This window comes from Peromyscus eremicus, chromosome 3 (assembly GCF_949786415.1).
Source record: "Peromyscus eremicus chromosome 3, PerEre_H2_v1, whole genome shotgun sequence".
NCBI lineage: Eukaryota > Metazoa > Chordata > Mammalia > Rodentia > Cricetidae > Peromyscus > Peromyscus eremicus.
This window is the reverse complement of record NC_081418.1, coordinates 122,679,828-122,696,670: the sequence shown is the minus strand read 5'-3', so window position 1 is coordinate 122,696,670 and position 16,843 is coordinate 122,679,828. Positions and strand designations below refer to the sequence as shown.

Sequence of the window (16,843 nt, the reverse complement as noted above, 5' to 3'; positions counted from 1 at the left end):
TAATTTTGAAACTTTCCTTTGCCCTTTGTCTTCTTTCTTTGACCCCTTCTCTACTTTCAGAGAACATTAAAGTTAGCCTGATTTCTCAGAGAAAGAAACATGATTGACAAATCATTAATTCCAGCCATAAAACTTTCCTGTAGTTAATTGTTGAAAAAAGAAAGAAAGAAAGGAGGACAAAAGAAAAAGAAAAAAAACCAAGACAATTAATCTTACAATGTTAGGACCAGCTATTCATATTTTTTTTTAAGTAGATATACTCCCAGGAATGTATACATTTATTTTGATGTACCAAGTAATGATAACTGAAGTAGATATGTGTACTTGACTGATAAAGCATGCCCCTTTTTTTTCCATATCAGTGATCCATACTGTCAGAATGTAAAAACACACATTTAAAAATAATTTTTTTTTACCATCACTTATTTTAAAGTAGACTCTGCATCAGAATAAAGAGCACCCATTCTCTAACGAGAATGGCCATGTTCTCCAGTAAAGATACCAGGCATGGAACTAGAGCTGTCACTGAGCTCATCGAACAGATCATATTTCAAAACTCATTTCTTCATACAGATAGAATTTCATATTGTCATGCACGGTGTTCATGAAAACATGTCTATTCTTAGTGTAGACAATAACACACATATAAATGAAAAGGAGATTGTTTTCTTACCTTTCGGGAAGCAGTCAAAAGCTATACTGTTGGTGGGATAGTGTACCAAGTTACGGACTTTTGTACACTCTTTCTTACTGGTGGTATGCAGTCTACAGGAAAAGTAAATATATAGGAATGTATAAAATAAATGTGCAGACAATATTCTTTTTTATTATAATCAGTTATTTTTTATTGTTGTTGAAGAGGCTGTAATAGAGACCCACAGACATTGTGCCCACTATTTCAGTGGATACAATAGGTTTGGGTAGACCAGTTCACCATAATTTAGGCACCTCTGAAGATGGGGGTGCTGGTGCCACTAGAGAACTGAAGGCAACTAGGTTGTACTTGCTTGAGTTGGTGCAGCTGAGGCAACCAGTCCCCAAATAACTGATCTACCTGGCTCTCTCCTTCCTGTTGCCATTCCTTTTACCTCAGCCTAGTTCATTCTTGCTGACCAGCTTTGCCTGGTTAGTCCAGAAGGATGGATACGAATAGCGCCATGTTGAGAATGTTAGAGATCCAAACAGATGAAGAAGCAAAACAAAACAAGAAACATTAACAAATTAGCATAGCATGGAAATGTGTTACAGAACTTTCTAGGCAGTATTATTTGTGTACAATTTGTTGCCCACATCCATTTTCCAGCAGCCTAGATATTTTTTATTAATCAAATACTTTCTTCTACTGGTATTTCTATTTTATGTGATTTCTTTCTTTGAGACCAGCACAGGATTTTTCTTGTTTTCCTTATAGTCAATGCCAAATAGTAATAAAAAAAGAAAAGATCAATATTAGAAAACATTTATGTTGAAATTATCTTATTTTATATTTTATATCTGAGATACACATTGTTGTTATTCTAATATGGTCTTCCCCATGTTCTATGTTTATGGGCATCATCCCATCTGTTGTGGAGCACATCTAGCTTCTCCATCGGTTATACACTCCCATATCCAATAAGTGGGGTGTGCTCTTAGCTGCCCACCTGCCTACTATGACTAGCTCCTACTGACCTTCCAGGTTATGCTCTGCATTCACCCAGGTGTTTTGACTTGAGTTATTTCTCAGCCTGGGGGACATCAACTTAGAAAATGGATGGTATCTTAGAACCAGGGTAGTCACAGCCTCTCATCATTATGCAGTGCAATCCTTGCCCAAGGGAAGCATGAGATAAAGGGGTAATTCACATAGAATCTGATGAGTGTGACTGTTCCAGATGAGGAAGATACCACATCATATTCACTAATAACAATTAAATCATGCTGCCAACCAATTGATATCCATCCAGCTTTAAAAGAACTGTAAGAGTAGTCATAAGCCACAGCCCAAGCATGACCACATCCTCTGATTCATTTGCCATGAACATATATATGGAAGTCAGCATTCTCAATACAGGGAGAGAGGCCAGATTCAGGAAGTAGGTGAGAAAAGCAGATTTTGAAGAAATTCTGAGGAGCAGTATCTTGGCCATAATTAAAGTATCCAAATGAGTTTCGGCTTTCCTGAACCTCTGTGACAGAAATCACTTTTATATAAATAAAAGTCTTGGAGCTTCATCCCATTACCCTTTGGGCTTGCTAATTTTCAGTCTGAACACAGACCGTGGCAAACACTGGCCTGAGCTTGAATATGGAATATATGCACAGTGCACAGATAACATTAACACTTTGACAAGTTTGTCTCTTTATCCCAACAAAAAAAGATGTTATTCTTTAAAGCAATCGGAATTTTAACTGAAGGAGCAACTTGAGAGGACCATTTCAATCCTTGAAAAGTGATGAAGTGCAGAGGGCGGTTTTAATGTCTGCACATTTTAAGCCAAGAAGCAAGCTCATTTTCATGTAGACGTGTGCCGTGGGGAAGTGGATGCGTGGAAGCGGCCATGCGCCAGATGGCAAGCTGTGGTGATGGAGCAGAGCTGTTCAAGATGAAAACACCAAGGACTGAGATACATTCACACTAAGTGTTCAGAGCACAGATGAATTGGAGAGCATTTCTGGTCCATTCATTACTTTGAAGTTCATACTATGCACTGGCCTGTCTTCTTACATACCTTTCACCACCTTAAAAAAGAATTTTCCCTTTGGAGAGATGCATATTTTCAAGTGCATATATTATTCATAATTTTTTTTTACCACATATCTTAAATTAAGCAAATATTTCCTGTGTCTCCATTGCCAAAATTTAGATTTTGGAGATTATTTGAGCCATTATTGGTTTTCAACATAATATGATATTATATCACCATTTCATAGCATCAGAACCTTGTCTATTTTCATTGACTTAAATTTTCACTATTATCTTAACACATATTATGCAAATTTGTGACTTTCAGGTCACAGATTAAAATACAGTTGAATGTGATACCCCATTTTCTACATCAGAAGCTTGTTTGGGGAATATTTCAAATGTTGTATTTTTAATGTCCAATTATTTCATTCCTTTAAGCTATGTTTCTTTCAGATAAGCACTAATGCTAATATGATGGAGCCAGTCTCCACTATGGACTCAGACTGGACATCCCAAGATTAAACAATTGCCTTTAATATACCCAAACTTCCAGATCTGTGATGTCCAGTGCAGTAGTTACAGCTTTGGCTGGCTACTTATTTAAAGTAAAATCAAATAAAAACAAAGATTCATTGTCTCATTTGAAAAGCTGTACTTTTAGGTGCTTGAGAGACACTGGGGTTTATGTTGGCTGTATTAGACAACACAGAATCAGAATACACTGTTGCCTGCTGACAGTACTGTTAGATGGCTTGGGAGAAATGGAATCTGTCAATGCTCTGTGAGAGCTGGATCATTAAAAACCCCAATGTTTGGAGGGAGGCACATGAATCTCCTCCTGTGGTTCAGCCAATTTCTAGTTATCCTTTGTGGTGTTTTAGGTTAGTGGATACACAATACCAGAAGAGCTTGAAGAATTTCAAACATCTTTCAGACTGGTTGAGAGGCAAAGACTCTATCTAATTGTACTATTCTCTTTCTTTTTTATTTTTTTTCTGGAGTGTTTGTTATGACTCTTTATAGATACCAGAACAACCAAAAAAAAAAATTTAAGGATGGATGTCCAGTGAGTTCTCAGTGGGATTATTGCAATGATTCCAGTTGATACTACAATATTTGAATTTTGGAGTTAGTATGATAAGGACTCTACCTGGGCAGCCTTCTCTAAATGTAGATTATTACTGTCTGTAGACAATACAATAAGCAACCACATATTTCATAGTACAACTTGTTTCAGAAAAGACAGCTCCCCTCAAAACACCACCACTACAACCACCAGCACCACCACCACCATCATTATCACTCATCTTACTATTGTTGTTGTTATTATTAATTATTATTATTATTTTATTATTATATATTTAGGCTATATTACCAAGAAAGCAAGCCAAAAGAAAGATTTTTGCACTGGGAATTTATCCTGCTAGTCATGTTTCAGGACACACAGTAGCAAAGGGGAACAAGCATGGGTTTAGGAGTTAAGACCTTGGTTAATTCAACCTTCGATGCTAAATAGGTACATAACTTAGGCCATGTTACAGAAACTCCCTGAAGTGAGGCTTCACCAGTAAATTAAGAATAAAAGTATCTTCTCTATTGAGTTGCTGTGCAGAATAAAAGCTGGCAGAATAAAAGTTTCTGTGTGACACATATTTTAAAAGTGGCTGATGCAGTTAGTATTAATGTTAGTGCTTGCATTTTAGAAACTACTCAAATGTTCAAGGATTGATATGAACATAAAAAGTTAGCTATAGTCAAAAGTTATTAATGTTTAAGTATTGAAGGATTAGTTGTCTAAATTTATAAGTTTGTATTTGTTCATTTTTAAAATAAAAATATAGAGAAGAGACTTCCAACTGTCTTGATTACTAACGTGGGTCAAAATCTTGTTAAATTTGTGTGCTTGGGTATATATAGATATACATATATGATTAAAAATTGTTATTGGACTAGAGAATGGATAAAGTTTCCATGAAATGGAAACTTGGTAAAAGTTTATTATAAATACCTACAGAAATTGAGCTATACAGGAAAAGTGATCAGTATGATGATAATTGTAACTATAGGCATACACACGATCATAGAAATATTACTTTTGGGGGTTCAGTTTCATCTACTACATGGCATTTAGTCTGCCTTTAACTGTACTGTCACATCTACCTGATCACTTGGAAATGGACTTTTAAGAATGCTTTGCCTCTTCAGGAATAGGATCCATTGGCATTCAGTAGATGTGAAATTTGTGAGTCAAATATTTTATAACACATATATGACATTGGCAATATTACTTCCGTATTACACAAAAAGATGCTGAGCTTTAGAAAAGCTCCATGGCTCTCAGTCACATGGTGCTAAGTGGAGAAGCTTGGGTAGGAACCCAGGTGTGTCTGCACTCCAGGGTGCTTCCTCCATCACTCTGAAGGTCAGAGCACCTTGGCATGCTCTTCCCAGCTCTCATTGGCCAGTTGCTCTGGAGACATGGCAGAGCTTACATCCTCATTCTTTTTCTCCTTTCTTTTGGGGATAATCCTCTTCCTCCTCCAGTCTCTCCATTAATCTCTTCTGAGCTTCTGAGTGAAGCCCATGCTTATTTTGAAAGTGTTTCCCAATATTTTGTACATCCATTCATAAATAAAGATGGGACAAGATCATGTGTTTTTGTACAGTATTCATTAAAACTAAGCTCTCTGGCCTATTGAATTTCTGTCTGTTTGGTTGCAAATATGGGTATGGTAAGAGTAGTTCTTAATTTAAAAGCAGTGTGTTTTGAAGGACTTGATGGGAAATCCGAAATCTCTTTTATAAACAGAAATTACTACCATGAATACCAGTATCTGAACTGGTTAAAATATTCATGGAATGCAAATCCTAGTACTAGTATTTTTAATCTGAAATCTATATTTACTACCACACTGTTAGTAAAAGTGGTATTGAGAATTTTATGCAGCTAACATCTGAGTCGATGTAGTGTTATTTATGTGATGTCCTGTGTCTATCCTTTGTAGGTCCTTCACAGGCAACACTGAAGACCACCTGACTGTTAGGGATAAGGCAGTCAGTGTGTTAAGTCTAACACTTGTGAATGACACCTGTCAGTTTTTGTCCTTCATAAAATGATTTTCTTCTTTAGTGTCTTAGGAGCTACTTTCCCCAAGTGTGTGCTGCCTTTAGGACGGCAGACTATGGCCCTGTATACTTGGATGAAAGTTTAATAGCTTTATCCAATATTTTCTGCTTCTGTTTCTAAAAGACTTGCTTTGAAATAATTTCTCCACGTTCACATCTCAGTGGAAGGAAGGCATGCTTCTAAAGTTCTTCAAAATTTTACTTTTACTTTTAAGGCTGCAGTTCACCATGTATAGCTACTTCTCTAACAGGAAGTTGTTTTCCTTGCAGGAAGTAGTCCTCCTAAGAGGAAGTCATTCCCCTAGTGGGAAGGGCCTAATAAAGATGGACATGTTTAGACATGTTCATTCCCACTGGATGTTTCTGGAGCAAAGGACAAAGAGACAAGAGAATCAAGAGAGAAGTCAGACCTCTGAAAAGATTTCTAGCAAGAAAATGATAGCAGGAATGAATCACAATCTGAAGGGTAAATGTTACCATCATCAAGGCAAGCCATCCACAAGGCAAGCTTACTCCAGAGAGCAGAAACACATATCCCATTTTTCTGGAATTTTCTCATGCAGGATGGAAAGATGAAAAGAGAGTTACTTACTGTTTGGGTCTACATTTTCACAGAGTTCTGTCTTTGCCTCACCGTTGGGCCTGTCACTGGGTTTGTGTGACAGCCTTGATGACATGGTGGCTGCTGTGACTACGGCCTTGAAGCTTCGCTTCCGTTTCTGGACATTGAGTTCAGGATGGAAAATGATGATGTACACTTTCGGCATGTATAGCATTCCCAGCGCCACTGACGCACTTAGGTTCATGGAGATTGTAAGTGTGGTAGTTTGAATGTAGAGCTAGGAGACACAACACACAAGACACTATTACAAATACAATGACCGCAGAGGGTGTGTGAATACTTAAAGGGGTGTCACAAATGACTCTGGCTCGGAGAAAAACAGCAATCCCAATGACCTTCTGCTAAAAAAGGAAGACAACTTGGCTATATATCTATTTCAGAGCTTAACTATGTTAGTTGACTTTGGGCAAATCCTTATGCATAGAGAGATCTTCTAGCCTGATGTTTAGGGTAGACTTTTTTTTTTATCAGATTTAAATTACTTTTTATGACAATGATAGATATGAAAACATGAATTATAGTATATCACAATAATCTGTAATCTTGAATAAAAGTTGCATATTATTTTAAACCCCCAAACAAAAAGTTTATTATATGTTTTACTGTGCAGAGATTTTGAGATATTATTTGAAAATTACTTCCATTCATAAATGCTTCACTTGTATCATTTTTGTTACACAGTGCACCTTCACCAAACCTACAGAATAGGGATCCATTTTCCCTAAAATGTAAGACATTTTGGCTTATATGTGTTCATAAAACATAAAAGTCAAAGTCCAGCAATTAGCTATGACTTTTTGAGTCTGTTCACATTGGTAAATTGTTAATTGTATAATACCTTATTCTGCCATTATGTTATTTATTGTTTGAATAGTAACCACACTCTCATCACCATATTTCTGGGGTAGTTAACCAGATTAAGAAATCATTTCCTGTCCAATGTGTACAGACATTGTCTTGGTGAAAAGGTGAAGGGCAAAGGGTATGTAGATTCAGGCAGTCTGTAAGGGTAGAGTCACAAACATCGTGCATATCTATGATTATGATGTGCCATCTTATGATCTAGAGCTCCTTAGAAACCAGATATGTCTGATGTGTGCATGGTTCTAAAGGCTAGGTTAGACTGGACAACTGGTGACCTTTACCTTTTGCATCAGTGCAACCCCTAGGTCCTTGATAACAGATTGGACTGTGGTGGTCCACACCCCTATCTTCTTGTTAGACTCCATTAGACATCTATATGATTCTATATGGGCTATACCTGGCTACTTTTCAGGTGAATATTCTACCGTTCCTCAACTTTCTGAGTTCCATCTTCCTGACTAGTCATCCTTGTGGACTGTCTTTCAGATCTTGCATAGACTCTGTTCATTTAACCATGGAATCCTTTTACAAGTTCTTTGTATTTAAGTTTGTTTGCTTCTACTTGACCTGTTCCTCCTTTGCTTCTTAAAACATTTTCCCTATTCTCACTCATCATCGCTTTATTTATACATTCTCCAAGGACAGTTTCCTGTACAGACTGAGTATCAAGTTGTAATGATATTCTTACTTCTTTGATTTTATACTGTACCCATCTCTGCTACAGGTTCCACAAAGTTAGATCCTATCTGGAGGCATTATTCTCTAATAGACAAGTGTAGGATACTACATAAGTATTTGATGGATTGAATCACTTGCTTGACAACTCTTTTCTACCCATACCTCAGTGGTCACAGAGCCATTCTTTAAAATATAAATATTTCCATCATATCTAACCAAAATTTTGGTATTTCTGATCAAAATTCCTTGAGACCTTTCCATCTTGCTTAGAATGCTCAAAGCCCTGAGTTCCATCTCTGAAAAAAAAAAAAGGTTAAATAGAAAGCATAGAGGCACATAGATGAGAAGGTTCAGGCTATACCTTTCCCACATATACAAGTTTATAGAGATCAAACTGATGACATTTCAGGAAATGTGCCAAGTTATTGATACCCTAGCATGGAAGGTTTGCTTCTAAGTTTCAAGTTTTTATTTTGGTGTCATACTTGGTACTTGTCTTTTAGTAACGTAATTTGCAACACTTTTAATTTCATGTCAGTCTTTAGTTCACATGATACTTATCATGTAATAAACTACCCTTTTAAACCTTGGGTAGTTAATACCACTTTCTCATGACTAGCTAATTAACTTAGCCAAATAAATGAGTTAATAACCATGGTTAGTACCTTTCATTAGAGAGTAAGTGCCCATGTACACATAGCCCAACCTCTTGCCTGGACTGCTTCTCCCTTTAGCCTAATCCTACCATGGCTAACTGAGATTCTGTCTAGTCAAGAAAAGACCATCCTTCACCTTGGCCAAAGTAGCTTAGGCCTTTGGGAAGAGCATAGATAGCCTTAGAATTACTACCTTTTGTGTGTATCCTCAATCTAAATAAATTTCCAGGTCTTAGCTTCAGCTCCTGGGTTGGAAGCAGCTTTCCTCACATTCACACTTATGTACAAATACAGAGCAAAGCAAGCCAAGGTCTGTGTAAATTACTTACAGCAATTTTCTTAAAGATTCATACATGACATACATAACACCCACTGTTATGTGGATTCTCTTGATCTTTCCATTTTTGAACTCTAAAATGAGGAATAACAGCTCCTACCTAATTGGGTGGGGATCAAACTAATGAATGAGGAGCGAATAACTCAGCAGGATCCTAGGAAGCAATGACGCAGTGGAATATCTGCTGCTAATCTACCTCCTGCCACATTAACTTGTTATGGAAGGGATGTTGGGGGGAAATTTCCTCTTTAGCCACTTTCATGTACATTAAACTTAAGGATATATGTGATATTTAGATTTGAATATGTACAAAAGGCCATGCTCTTCCTACCTAAGCAGACAGAAATAAAGAAGAAAACATGGACATGGATCTACTCCATGTATCTTCTCTCCTAGTTCTATTAGTTACAGTCAGATGTGGTGGCATATCAGGAAATGCCCTCACTACTCCAGAAATTAGCATAGCACTCTTAGTTGACTTCTTGTCTTTGATATGTTAAGAATCTGGAAAACTTCAGTGTTCAATCTGTCTTTAACGGAAGCTCAATATCTCCCACTGATCACACTGAAATGTCATTTTAATCAAAGCCTTGCGTTTCTCCAGGAAAGGAAGAAAATTGTCATAGAATTGAAATACTGTTTGCTAGACACAAAATACTTCCTGTACTCATGAGCTATTGAGGTCTTTTTTCCCCTGTGAAAATGTGAAAAAAAATACAATTTATTCAACCCAGATAAGGCACCAAGGACAGCTGAGAGAAAAAAGATTCTTTCCAAGTCTACCTTGGTAAGAGAAAAAAGATTCCACCCAAGTCTACCTTGGTAAGTTAGAAAGTTTATTGAAGCTACTTATAGGAACATCACTGAAAAGCCCACTCAAACGTGAGTCCAGACCCTGTCCAACTCCCTGTCTTGCTTGCAGCTCCACACAAGGGAGCATCTCTCTCCCCAACAATTGTCTGCCCCTTACATAACCTTGGGAATGGCCGTTATGAATCTTGTAACTTTCTGAGCTTCTTGGGCCTCTTCAGATCCTATAGCTTCCTGAATCTTACAGCTTCCTTCCCACCTCCATGAGAGAATGTTGCAATTTGGAAGAAATAGCTCTACAACATGAAAAAGTTGCCAGCTGCTTTGTTGAAGTTTTAGAGCCAGTTTGGTTGAAGACCAGCTCAGGATGTTTCAAAGCAAGCTGTGAATAGCCGCAAGACTCCCGGGCTTGCAGCTCTGGGAATTATGAATCTCTTAATATGCTTCAAAACATTAAGAGGGTAAGGGAAACACAGGGCTTAGAGGAGGAAAGACCAGAGCCATTGAGAAAAACAAATTCCTGATTTGGAGATTGATCAAAATGGTTTCATTATCACTGCTGTTGTCTTCAACAATAATTATAAAACAAACTGCAATATATTTATACATGTGAGTCTTCATTAAGAGCACTTTATTAGACATTAAACCACTGATATAGGAGACGCATAACTATATGTTGTACATTCACTGTTATATGTTTTTTAGATCCACTGTTTGTGAAGCATCTTTTTCAGTACCACACCAAGAGTACTATTTCACTGAGACACTGCTATGTGCCTGCTCTGGCTCAGGTGCTGGGTTTCAGGCGTGACAGACACATGCTTTGCTATCAGGAGCTGGATTATAATAGCAGAAGCAAAGCAATCAGATTTCTTTTATGACACAGTGACTGTAGCTAATAGCCGTGTATTCTATACTTACAAATTGCTAAGACAGAACATTCTGAGTTTCCTTACCACAAAAAAGGATATGTGTGAGGTAATGCAACTTAAGTAGTTTTATTTAGTCATTCCATAATAAAGACTTTTCAACACATCGTGTTGTAGACAAAAAACGTGTTATTTTATTTGTCAATTAAACATAGAGTGTGTAAATAAATAAATATTCAGTGACAACATAATGTAGAGCCTCACTATATCCTTTTTCCCATTGTGTGTTAGTCTCTGCTTACTTCCTCTTGACATGCCCTCTGCTTTCCTGCCTTGCCCTTGAGACCTTGTTTACATCTGATGTTCAGTGGTGTCCCTTATACATACAACTTTCCCCATTTCCATAGTCAACTGCCTTTGCTCATGTACTGTTCAGGTAGTAATCTCCTTGTTTTATCTTAAATAGTACAGTTAGTGTTCCTTAATGTTTGCTTTGAACATGCAAATTCAAGGCAGTTGCATGTGTGAATGCCCAGGCACTATGACTTCATGCACATTATCTGCATAAGCCAAATAAAATCCCAGCATGGATGAGGGAGATGGTCATGACATCTCATCCCTAACTGAGGTGCTACTGGTAATTGATGGAAGAGTCAGTTTTCTTTAGGGATGTAGCCTCTGAGCGCCTATTCATGATCCAGTAGATGACCCTATAGCTACATTAATACTAAATGGGCTCCATGAGCTTAAAAAATAACACACAAAATAGGGAAGAAACAGTGTTGTACAAGCATAAGGCAGGAATTGGAGGGGAGGAAATAAGTGAGGATTAATTTGAGCAAAGCACATATATAAATGGAAGAAATTCTCAATAAAAAAAGAATAAAATTTCCAGGTAATGGTCAAAACACTAAAAGAAGAGGAGAAACACAAATGCAAGTTTATCACAGAGCAGTGGAGATGTTAGAAACACCTTAAGCATTACATCATTTCTGCACATGTGGGGTTTATTTCACAGGAAACACTTGTGTAATATATAAGCCCTATTGTGGGATATTTGTACACTGTGTGAAGACATATTGCTGTGATTGGTGTAATAGAAAGCTGAATGGCCAATAGCTAGGCAGAAGAGTATAAGCAGAACTTCTGAGCAGAGAGAGAGAGAACTCTAGGAAGAAGAAATGTGGAGATACCAGCAAGACAAGAAACAAGTTGGACATATAGTGCAGAGGTGAGGTAACTGAGCCACGTGGTAGAACATAAATTAATAAAAACAGGCTAATTTAAATTATAAGAGCTAGTTGGAAAAAGCCTAAGCTAAGACAAAGCTTTCATAATTAATTATAAGTCTCAACATCATTATTTGCCAGCTGGTGGTCCAAGAAAGTCAGAATGAGAAAGCTTATTACAAAGCCCTACCTGGCTGAGTCAAGTTGTAGGGGACTACATAAAAGGGGCACACAGGTGCCTGCTTCAGACATCTACAGCTATTGTCTTCCACAGCTTCAATGTAACTACAAATGTCCACCTTCTGGTGTCCATTTCCATGAGAAAACTTCAAGTTATTTTAAATGAGGTAATGCATCACATTGATTGAACTGTTATGTGTTTTTCAGGCATTTTCTAATAAGTATCTGTGCATTTATAAGCCATTTTAATTCTCTCTCATCTCTCTTTCTCTTTCCAGGAGTGCATGCATATATATATATATATATATATATATATATATATATATATATATATATATATATATATATATATATATAGTGTGTGTGTGTGTGTGTGTGTGTGTGTGTGTGTGTGTGTGTGAGACTGATGATGTCAATGGTTACCAAATCCATCATACAATTTTTCTACTCATCCTGTGGTTTACAATGTACACTGTTGCCACCAATGGTAATTCTTTAAAAGCACATATGCAATTTTTAGGCAGGACTGACTAGATAATCAATAAAATGTCCATCTCTGAGTATGAACTCATTGAATTCTGATTAATGAAAAACTTCTGCATTTGAACCGAGAATTGAGTGTGATAAACTTCTTCAGCATCCAGCATTGTTCCTATCATTCCTAGTCCAGATTTTCCATTATGAGTGTGTACCAGTTCCCTCATTACTAGTGTGAATTTGTGATTGCTGTGTTGTAAGACTGTTGCTAGGCTCAAATGATCTGGCTGTGGAAAAAAATACATAATAGTGCCAAGCAGGTAATGAGCACTTGATAAGAATGTTAGTATCATAGTCTGATTTATTTGCTAATACAGCAAACAACCTGCTTTCTGTCCTGTTCTTTTTTCATACACTCTTAATACAGCTTGAAACAGCTATCTTTTATATAGAATCCAATGAATAATAGCTTGTTTTGAGAGGACTGAATTAAATTTATTTCTAGTTTTTTTTTTTTTTGAAGTTTACTCAAATCCCTATTTCATCTACCATTGACTATTTTGTGCAAATTTTGTCTGTTCCCAGGTGTCAGCCGAGAATTGGGATGAAAGAGCTTTACAGGATTCTTCTGGTGGCTGGAGAAGCTTCAAATGCTTCTCCTGGCTGAGAGCTTGTGTAATAGAAATGAAAATGCTCCTTGATGCTGTCCCTGTGAAGAGGGTGCACCACTAGCTGGCAGATATTTGAAATATTCATGGGGCTAAATTGAAATAAAAGTTCTTGGCAGTCAATATAGGTTTTTTTTCAGTCTTTAATACTTGTACCCCTGATGCCAAGTTAAAGTGGCCATAACATTCAGAAACAAACAATGCCACATGACTGGAAAGGGGAGAAACTGCTCCCAATCAGATTCTTTTGTCAATCCCAAAGTTTGACACACTGAAGGCCTTCCTTATGTACAGAATAACACCCTATTTTAGAAGGCTCTAGAATGTAATGGAGAAATGACTTTTTTTTAAAAAAGTGGGTAAGACATTTCACCTTTCAGTCTTGATTTTTTCTTTATTTTGGTTTTCTTTTTGGTGACATGTTTTCTCTGTGTAGCCTTAGCTGTCCTGGAACTCACTCTGTAGACCAGGCTGGCCTCAAACTCAGAGATCCACCTGCCTCTGCCTGCCAAGTGCTGGGATTAAAGATTTCTTTAAAGAAAAGAAAGGATTTATTGTTAGAGCTTACTGTAGCTCTTGGTCTTCAGTTGTTCAGGGTGACTATGAGAAAGCTGTTTCAACTCTAGAAAGTGAGAAAGTAAAGATTTCAATCCATATGTGCTGCTAGAGGGTCTCATGTAAACCCTGTCCCCTGCTATCCTTTGGAAACTGTTCTCAACAGTTGAGAAGAATGAAGGAAATCACGTGAAAAGGGTTCTCACAGTGTGTAGCATGGGGCAGTTGCCTGGGAAATGTAAGTGGCATTTGTAGAAGAGACAGAATTATAACCTGCAAGATTTTTTTCCCTTTAACTTTCTACCTTTCTCAAAGAATATTTAAACAGAGATACCTTAGGAAGTTTAGGGTAGGCATAGGGTCACTGGATTGATCACTGGGCAAATCCTGGCTTCCCATGTGTTTTGTGTTTCCCGTTTGTTATCTTGGAGCAGTAGATGTGATGCTTAGTCCACACAAAGTCCTTTTACCTATACGGCAGGTGCTCCAGGTAAACACAAATCCGTTACTGAAGAAGGAGACCAATGGCTTTGCTCATGCTAGAATTATGTGCCTGTGCTCTCCTCCCCTGACCAGAAGTCCGAGTCTGGCTCTTCTCCCACAAAGCAAAACCAGAGGTGCCCTTCGTCCAGTTGGCTGCATCCTGAGGAAATTTTCTGTTGCCCTCACCAGGCTATTCTTATCCTTTAAGACTAACTCAAGGCCACTCCTAGAACAGCTACTTCTGACTCTACTGTACATGGACAAGCCCAGCCTGCATATACATACATAGAAACACATATATACAAGTGCATTTACCCTTACATACATACTTGCCTAGAAACATGAACACATACATACACATGTACATAAGTGTGCACACAGGTACCAAATGTACAGACAATGATATGTGCACACAACCATGCATATAATACTCACTGTGAACATATATACGTGCATATATGAACACATACAGGCATGTTCATGTATGAACAAACATGTACTCACACACTCATGCCCAAACATACATATAAGCATACATTCATTTTAATACAGTTACATAAATGCCCAAAGAAATACACTTGAGAATGCACATATACAGACAGAGAAACATATACTCAGGCATATACCCAGGCATACACCCAGGCATACACTCATGTATACAGAATTTCTCTTCCTTATCAGAGTCCTAAGTCTCTGTTTTGATTTTAAAATATGTTCAACTTCTAATGTGACACACATACAAGCATACACTCACATACAAATACATGTCTTTACTCATGTATGCACATATGCAAGCACATGAACACATGAACAGACAAACATATTGCTGAAATTTATACACACATACATACTCATATAAATACATAAATGCCTTCACACACATGCACACAAACAAACATAAATACACGAACACTAATGTACACACAAATATACACATAGACACACATACTCAAAAGCACAATCATACACATGTACATAAACCCAAATACATAGATACATATAAAGACACATTCACATATATAACACAAATCTTAAAAGGTCTTATTAATAAAAAAACATCCAGACCAGATATTGGGGTGAAAGCTGGAAGGTCAGAGAAGCAGAACAAGCCACAGCTAACCACACCTCGCCAACTTCTCAGCTGATCCCTGTTTCCTAAAACTGGAAGCCTCTGAGTCCTCATCCGAATGGAACTCAGCTGAACTGCTGCTCAAAAGCCTAAAAGCTTAAAAAAGGTTCCTGGTCCGCATGCCTTATACACCTTTCTGCTTCCTGCCATCACTTCCTGCATGTGTCACCATGCCTGGCTGCTTCCAGTGTGGCTTTGAACTCACAGAGATCCAGATAGATCTCTGCCTCCTGAGTGATAGGATTGAAGGTGTGTGTGCCACCACTGTCTGGACTCTATGTCTAATATAGTGGCTGTTCTGTTCTCTGACCCCAGATAAGTTTTATTTGTTACAGCACAAATAAAATATCACCACACACATATATGTAAATATGCATTCACACAGCACATACACATACATACATATATACCCAAACACACATAAACACATGTACATACATATACCCATACATACATAGACATAAACACATTTAAATACACTGAAACAGGCACACACGTGCATATATGCACACATACACACAAATTTATATACACATATATACATATATACACATGTATACCTTTATGCATACATACTTGTGAGTACTCATGTGATGCACTTGAGAATACACATATACAGACAGAGAAACATATGCTCAGGCATATACCCAGGCATACACCCAGGCATACACTCATATATACAGAATTTCTCTTCCTTATCAGAGTCCTAAGTCTCCATTTTGATTTTAAAATATGTTCAACTTCTAATGTGACATAGGTGTCATTTCTTTATGTAGCCAATACTGCTGTGTTGTGTTACCAAAAAGGTTATTTACCCCTCCTGCTGGTTTGAGAGCACAAAAAAATGTTAGATCTCTGCCTGGCAGTGATTTAACATACAAAGGGCAAAGCATTTCCCTCACTATAAGCCTGGAGAGACACACTTCTGTCAGATTTCATCAGCTCCCTTTCAATCTCGAGCCACATTCATCCAGACGGAACCTAACAGCCTTTTCTGCAGGAGGCTACATCCCATTCTGCCTTATGATGCAAAAAGTCTGGTTTCTTTCTCACTGGGAAATATCTTGGGGGTGATACAAAGATGTTCTGCATTGCTGTGCAAGTCAACCACTGGGTTGTGAAAACACAAACAATCTGAGCTTAGTATATTCACTTTCTAAAGACATAGGGAGCTGCCCCATTTTTGTGAGTGCAAAGGTGGCCAAGTGGGCTGAGATTAAAAGTCATCGTTAGTGTTCCAAGGAACACAAAACAAACCATGCATCAGATGAAAATACTGATGTCAGGAAAAGGGTTAAAGACCAAGTTCCCCCAGCATTCCTCATGCATATTCCATGTGTTTAAAAGTGGAAATGCACAGTGCTTGCACAATTAAACTCAGGAACATTATTGCTAGATGTCAGTGTGAGGTTCTCACAGAAACCAAGTGTGCTCTTATCTCTGTCCTCAGAGCCAGTGACAATGGCTTTCAGTTGAACTTAGGAAGTTTTGG

The 16,843-nt window shown here is 37.6% G+C and overlaps 1 protein-coding gene across 1 annotated transcript in view; it reads right to left on the bottom strand.

The window, feature by feature from the left end:
* Nucleotides 1–694: 694 nt before the first annotated feature.
* The window catches only part of Grm7 (glutamate metabotropic receptor 7), an 837,060-nt gene continuing 820,911 nt past the window's right edge, over nucleotides 695–16,843 (bottom strand). Inside the window, exons 9-10 of the mRNA XM_059258312.1 lie at nucleotides 6,387–6,633; nucleotides 695–765 (exon numbers count right to left, since the gene is read on the bottom strand). Of these exons, the coding sequence (XP_059114295.1) occupies nucleotides 695–765; nucleotides 6,387–6,633 (318 nt within the window). The remainder of the gene's footprint in view (nucleotides 766–6,386; nucleotides 6,634–16,843) is intronic.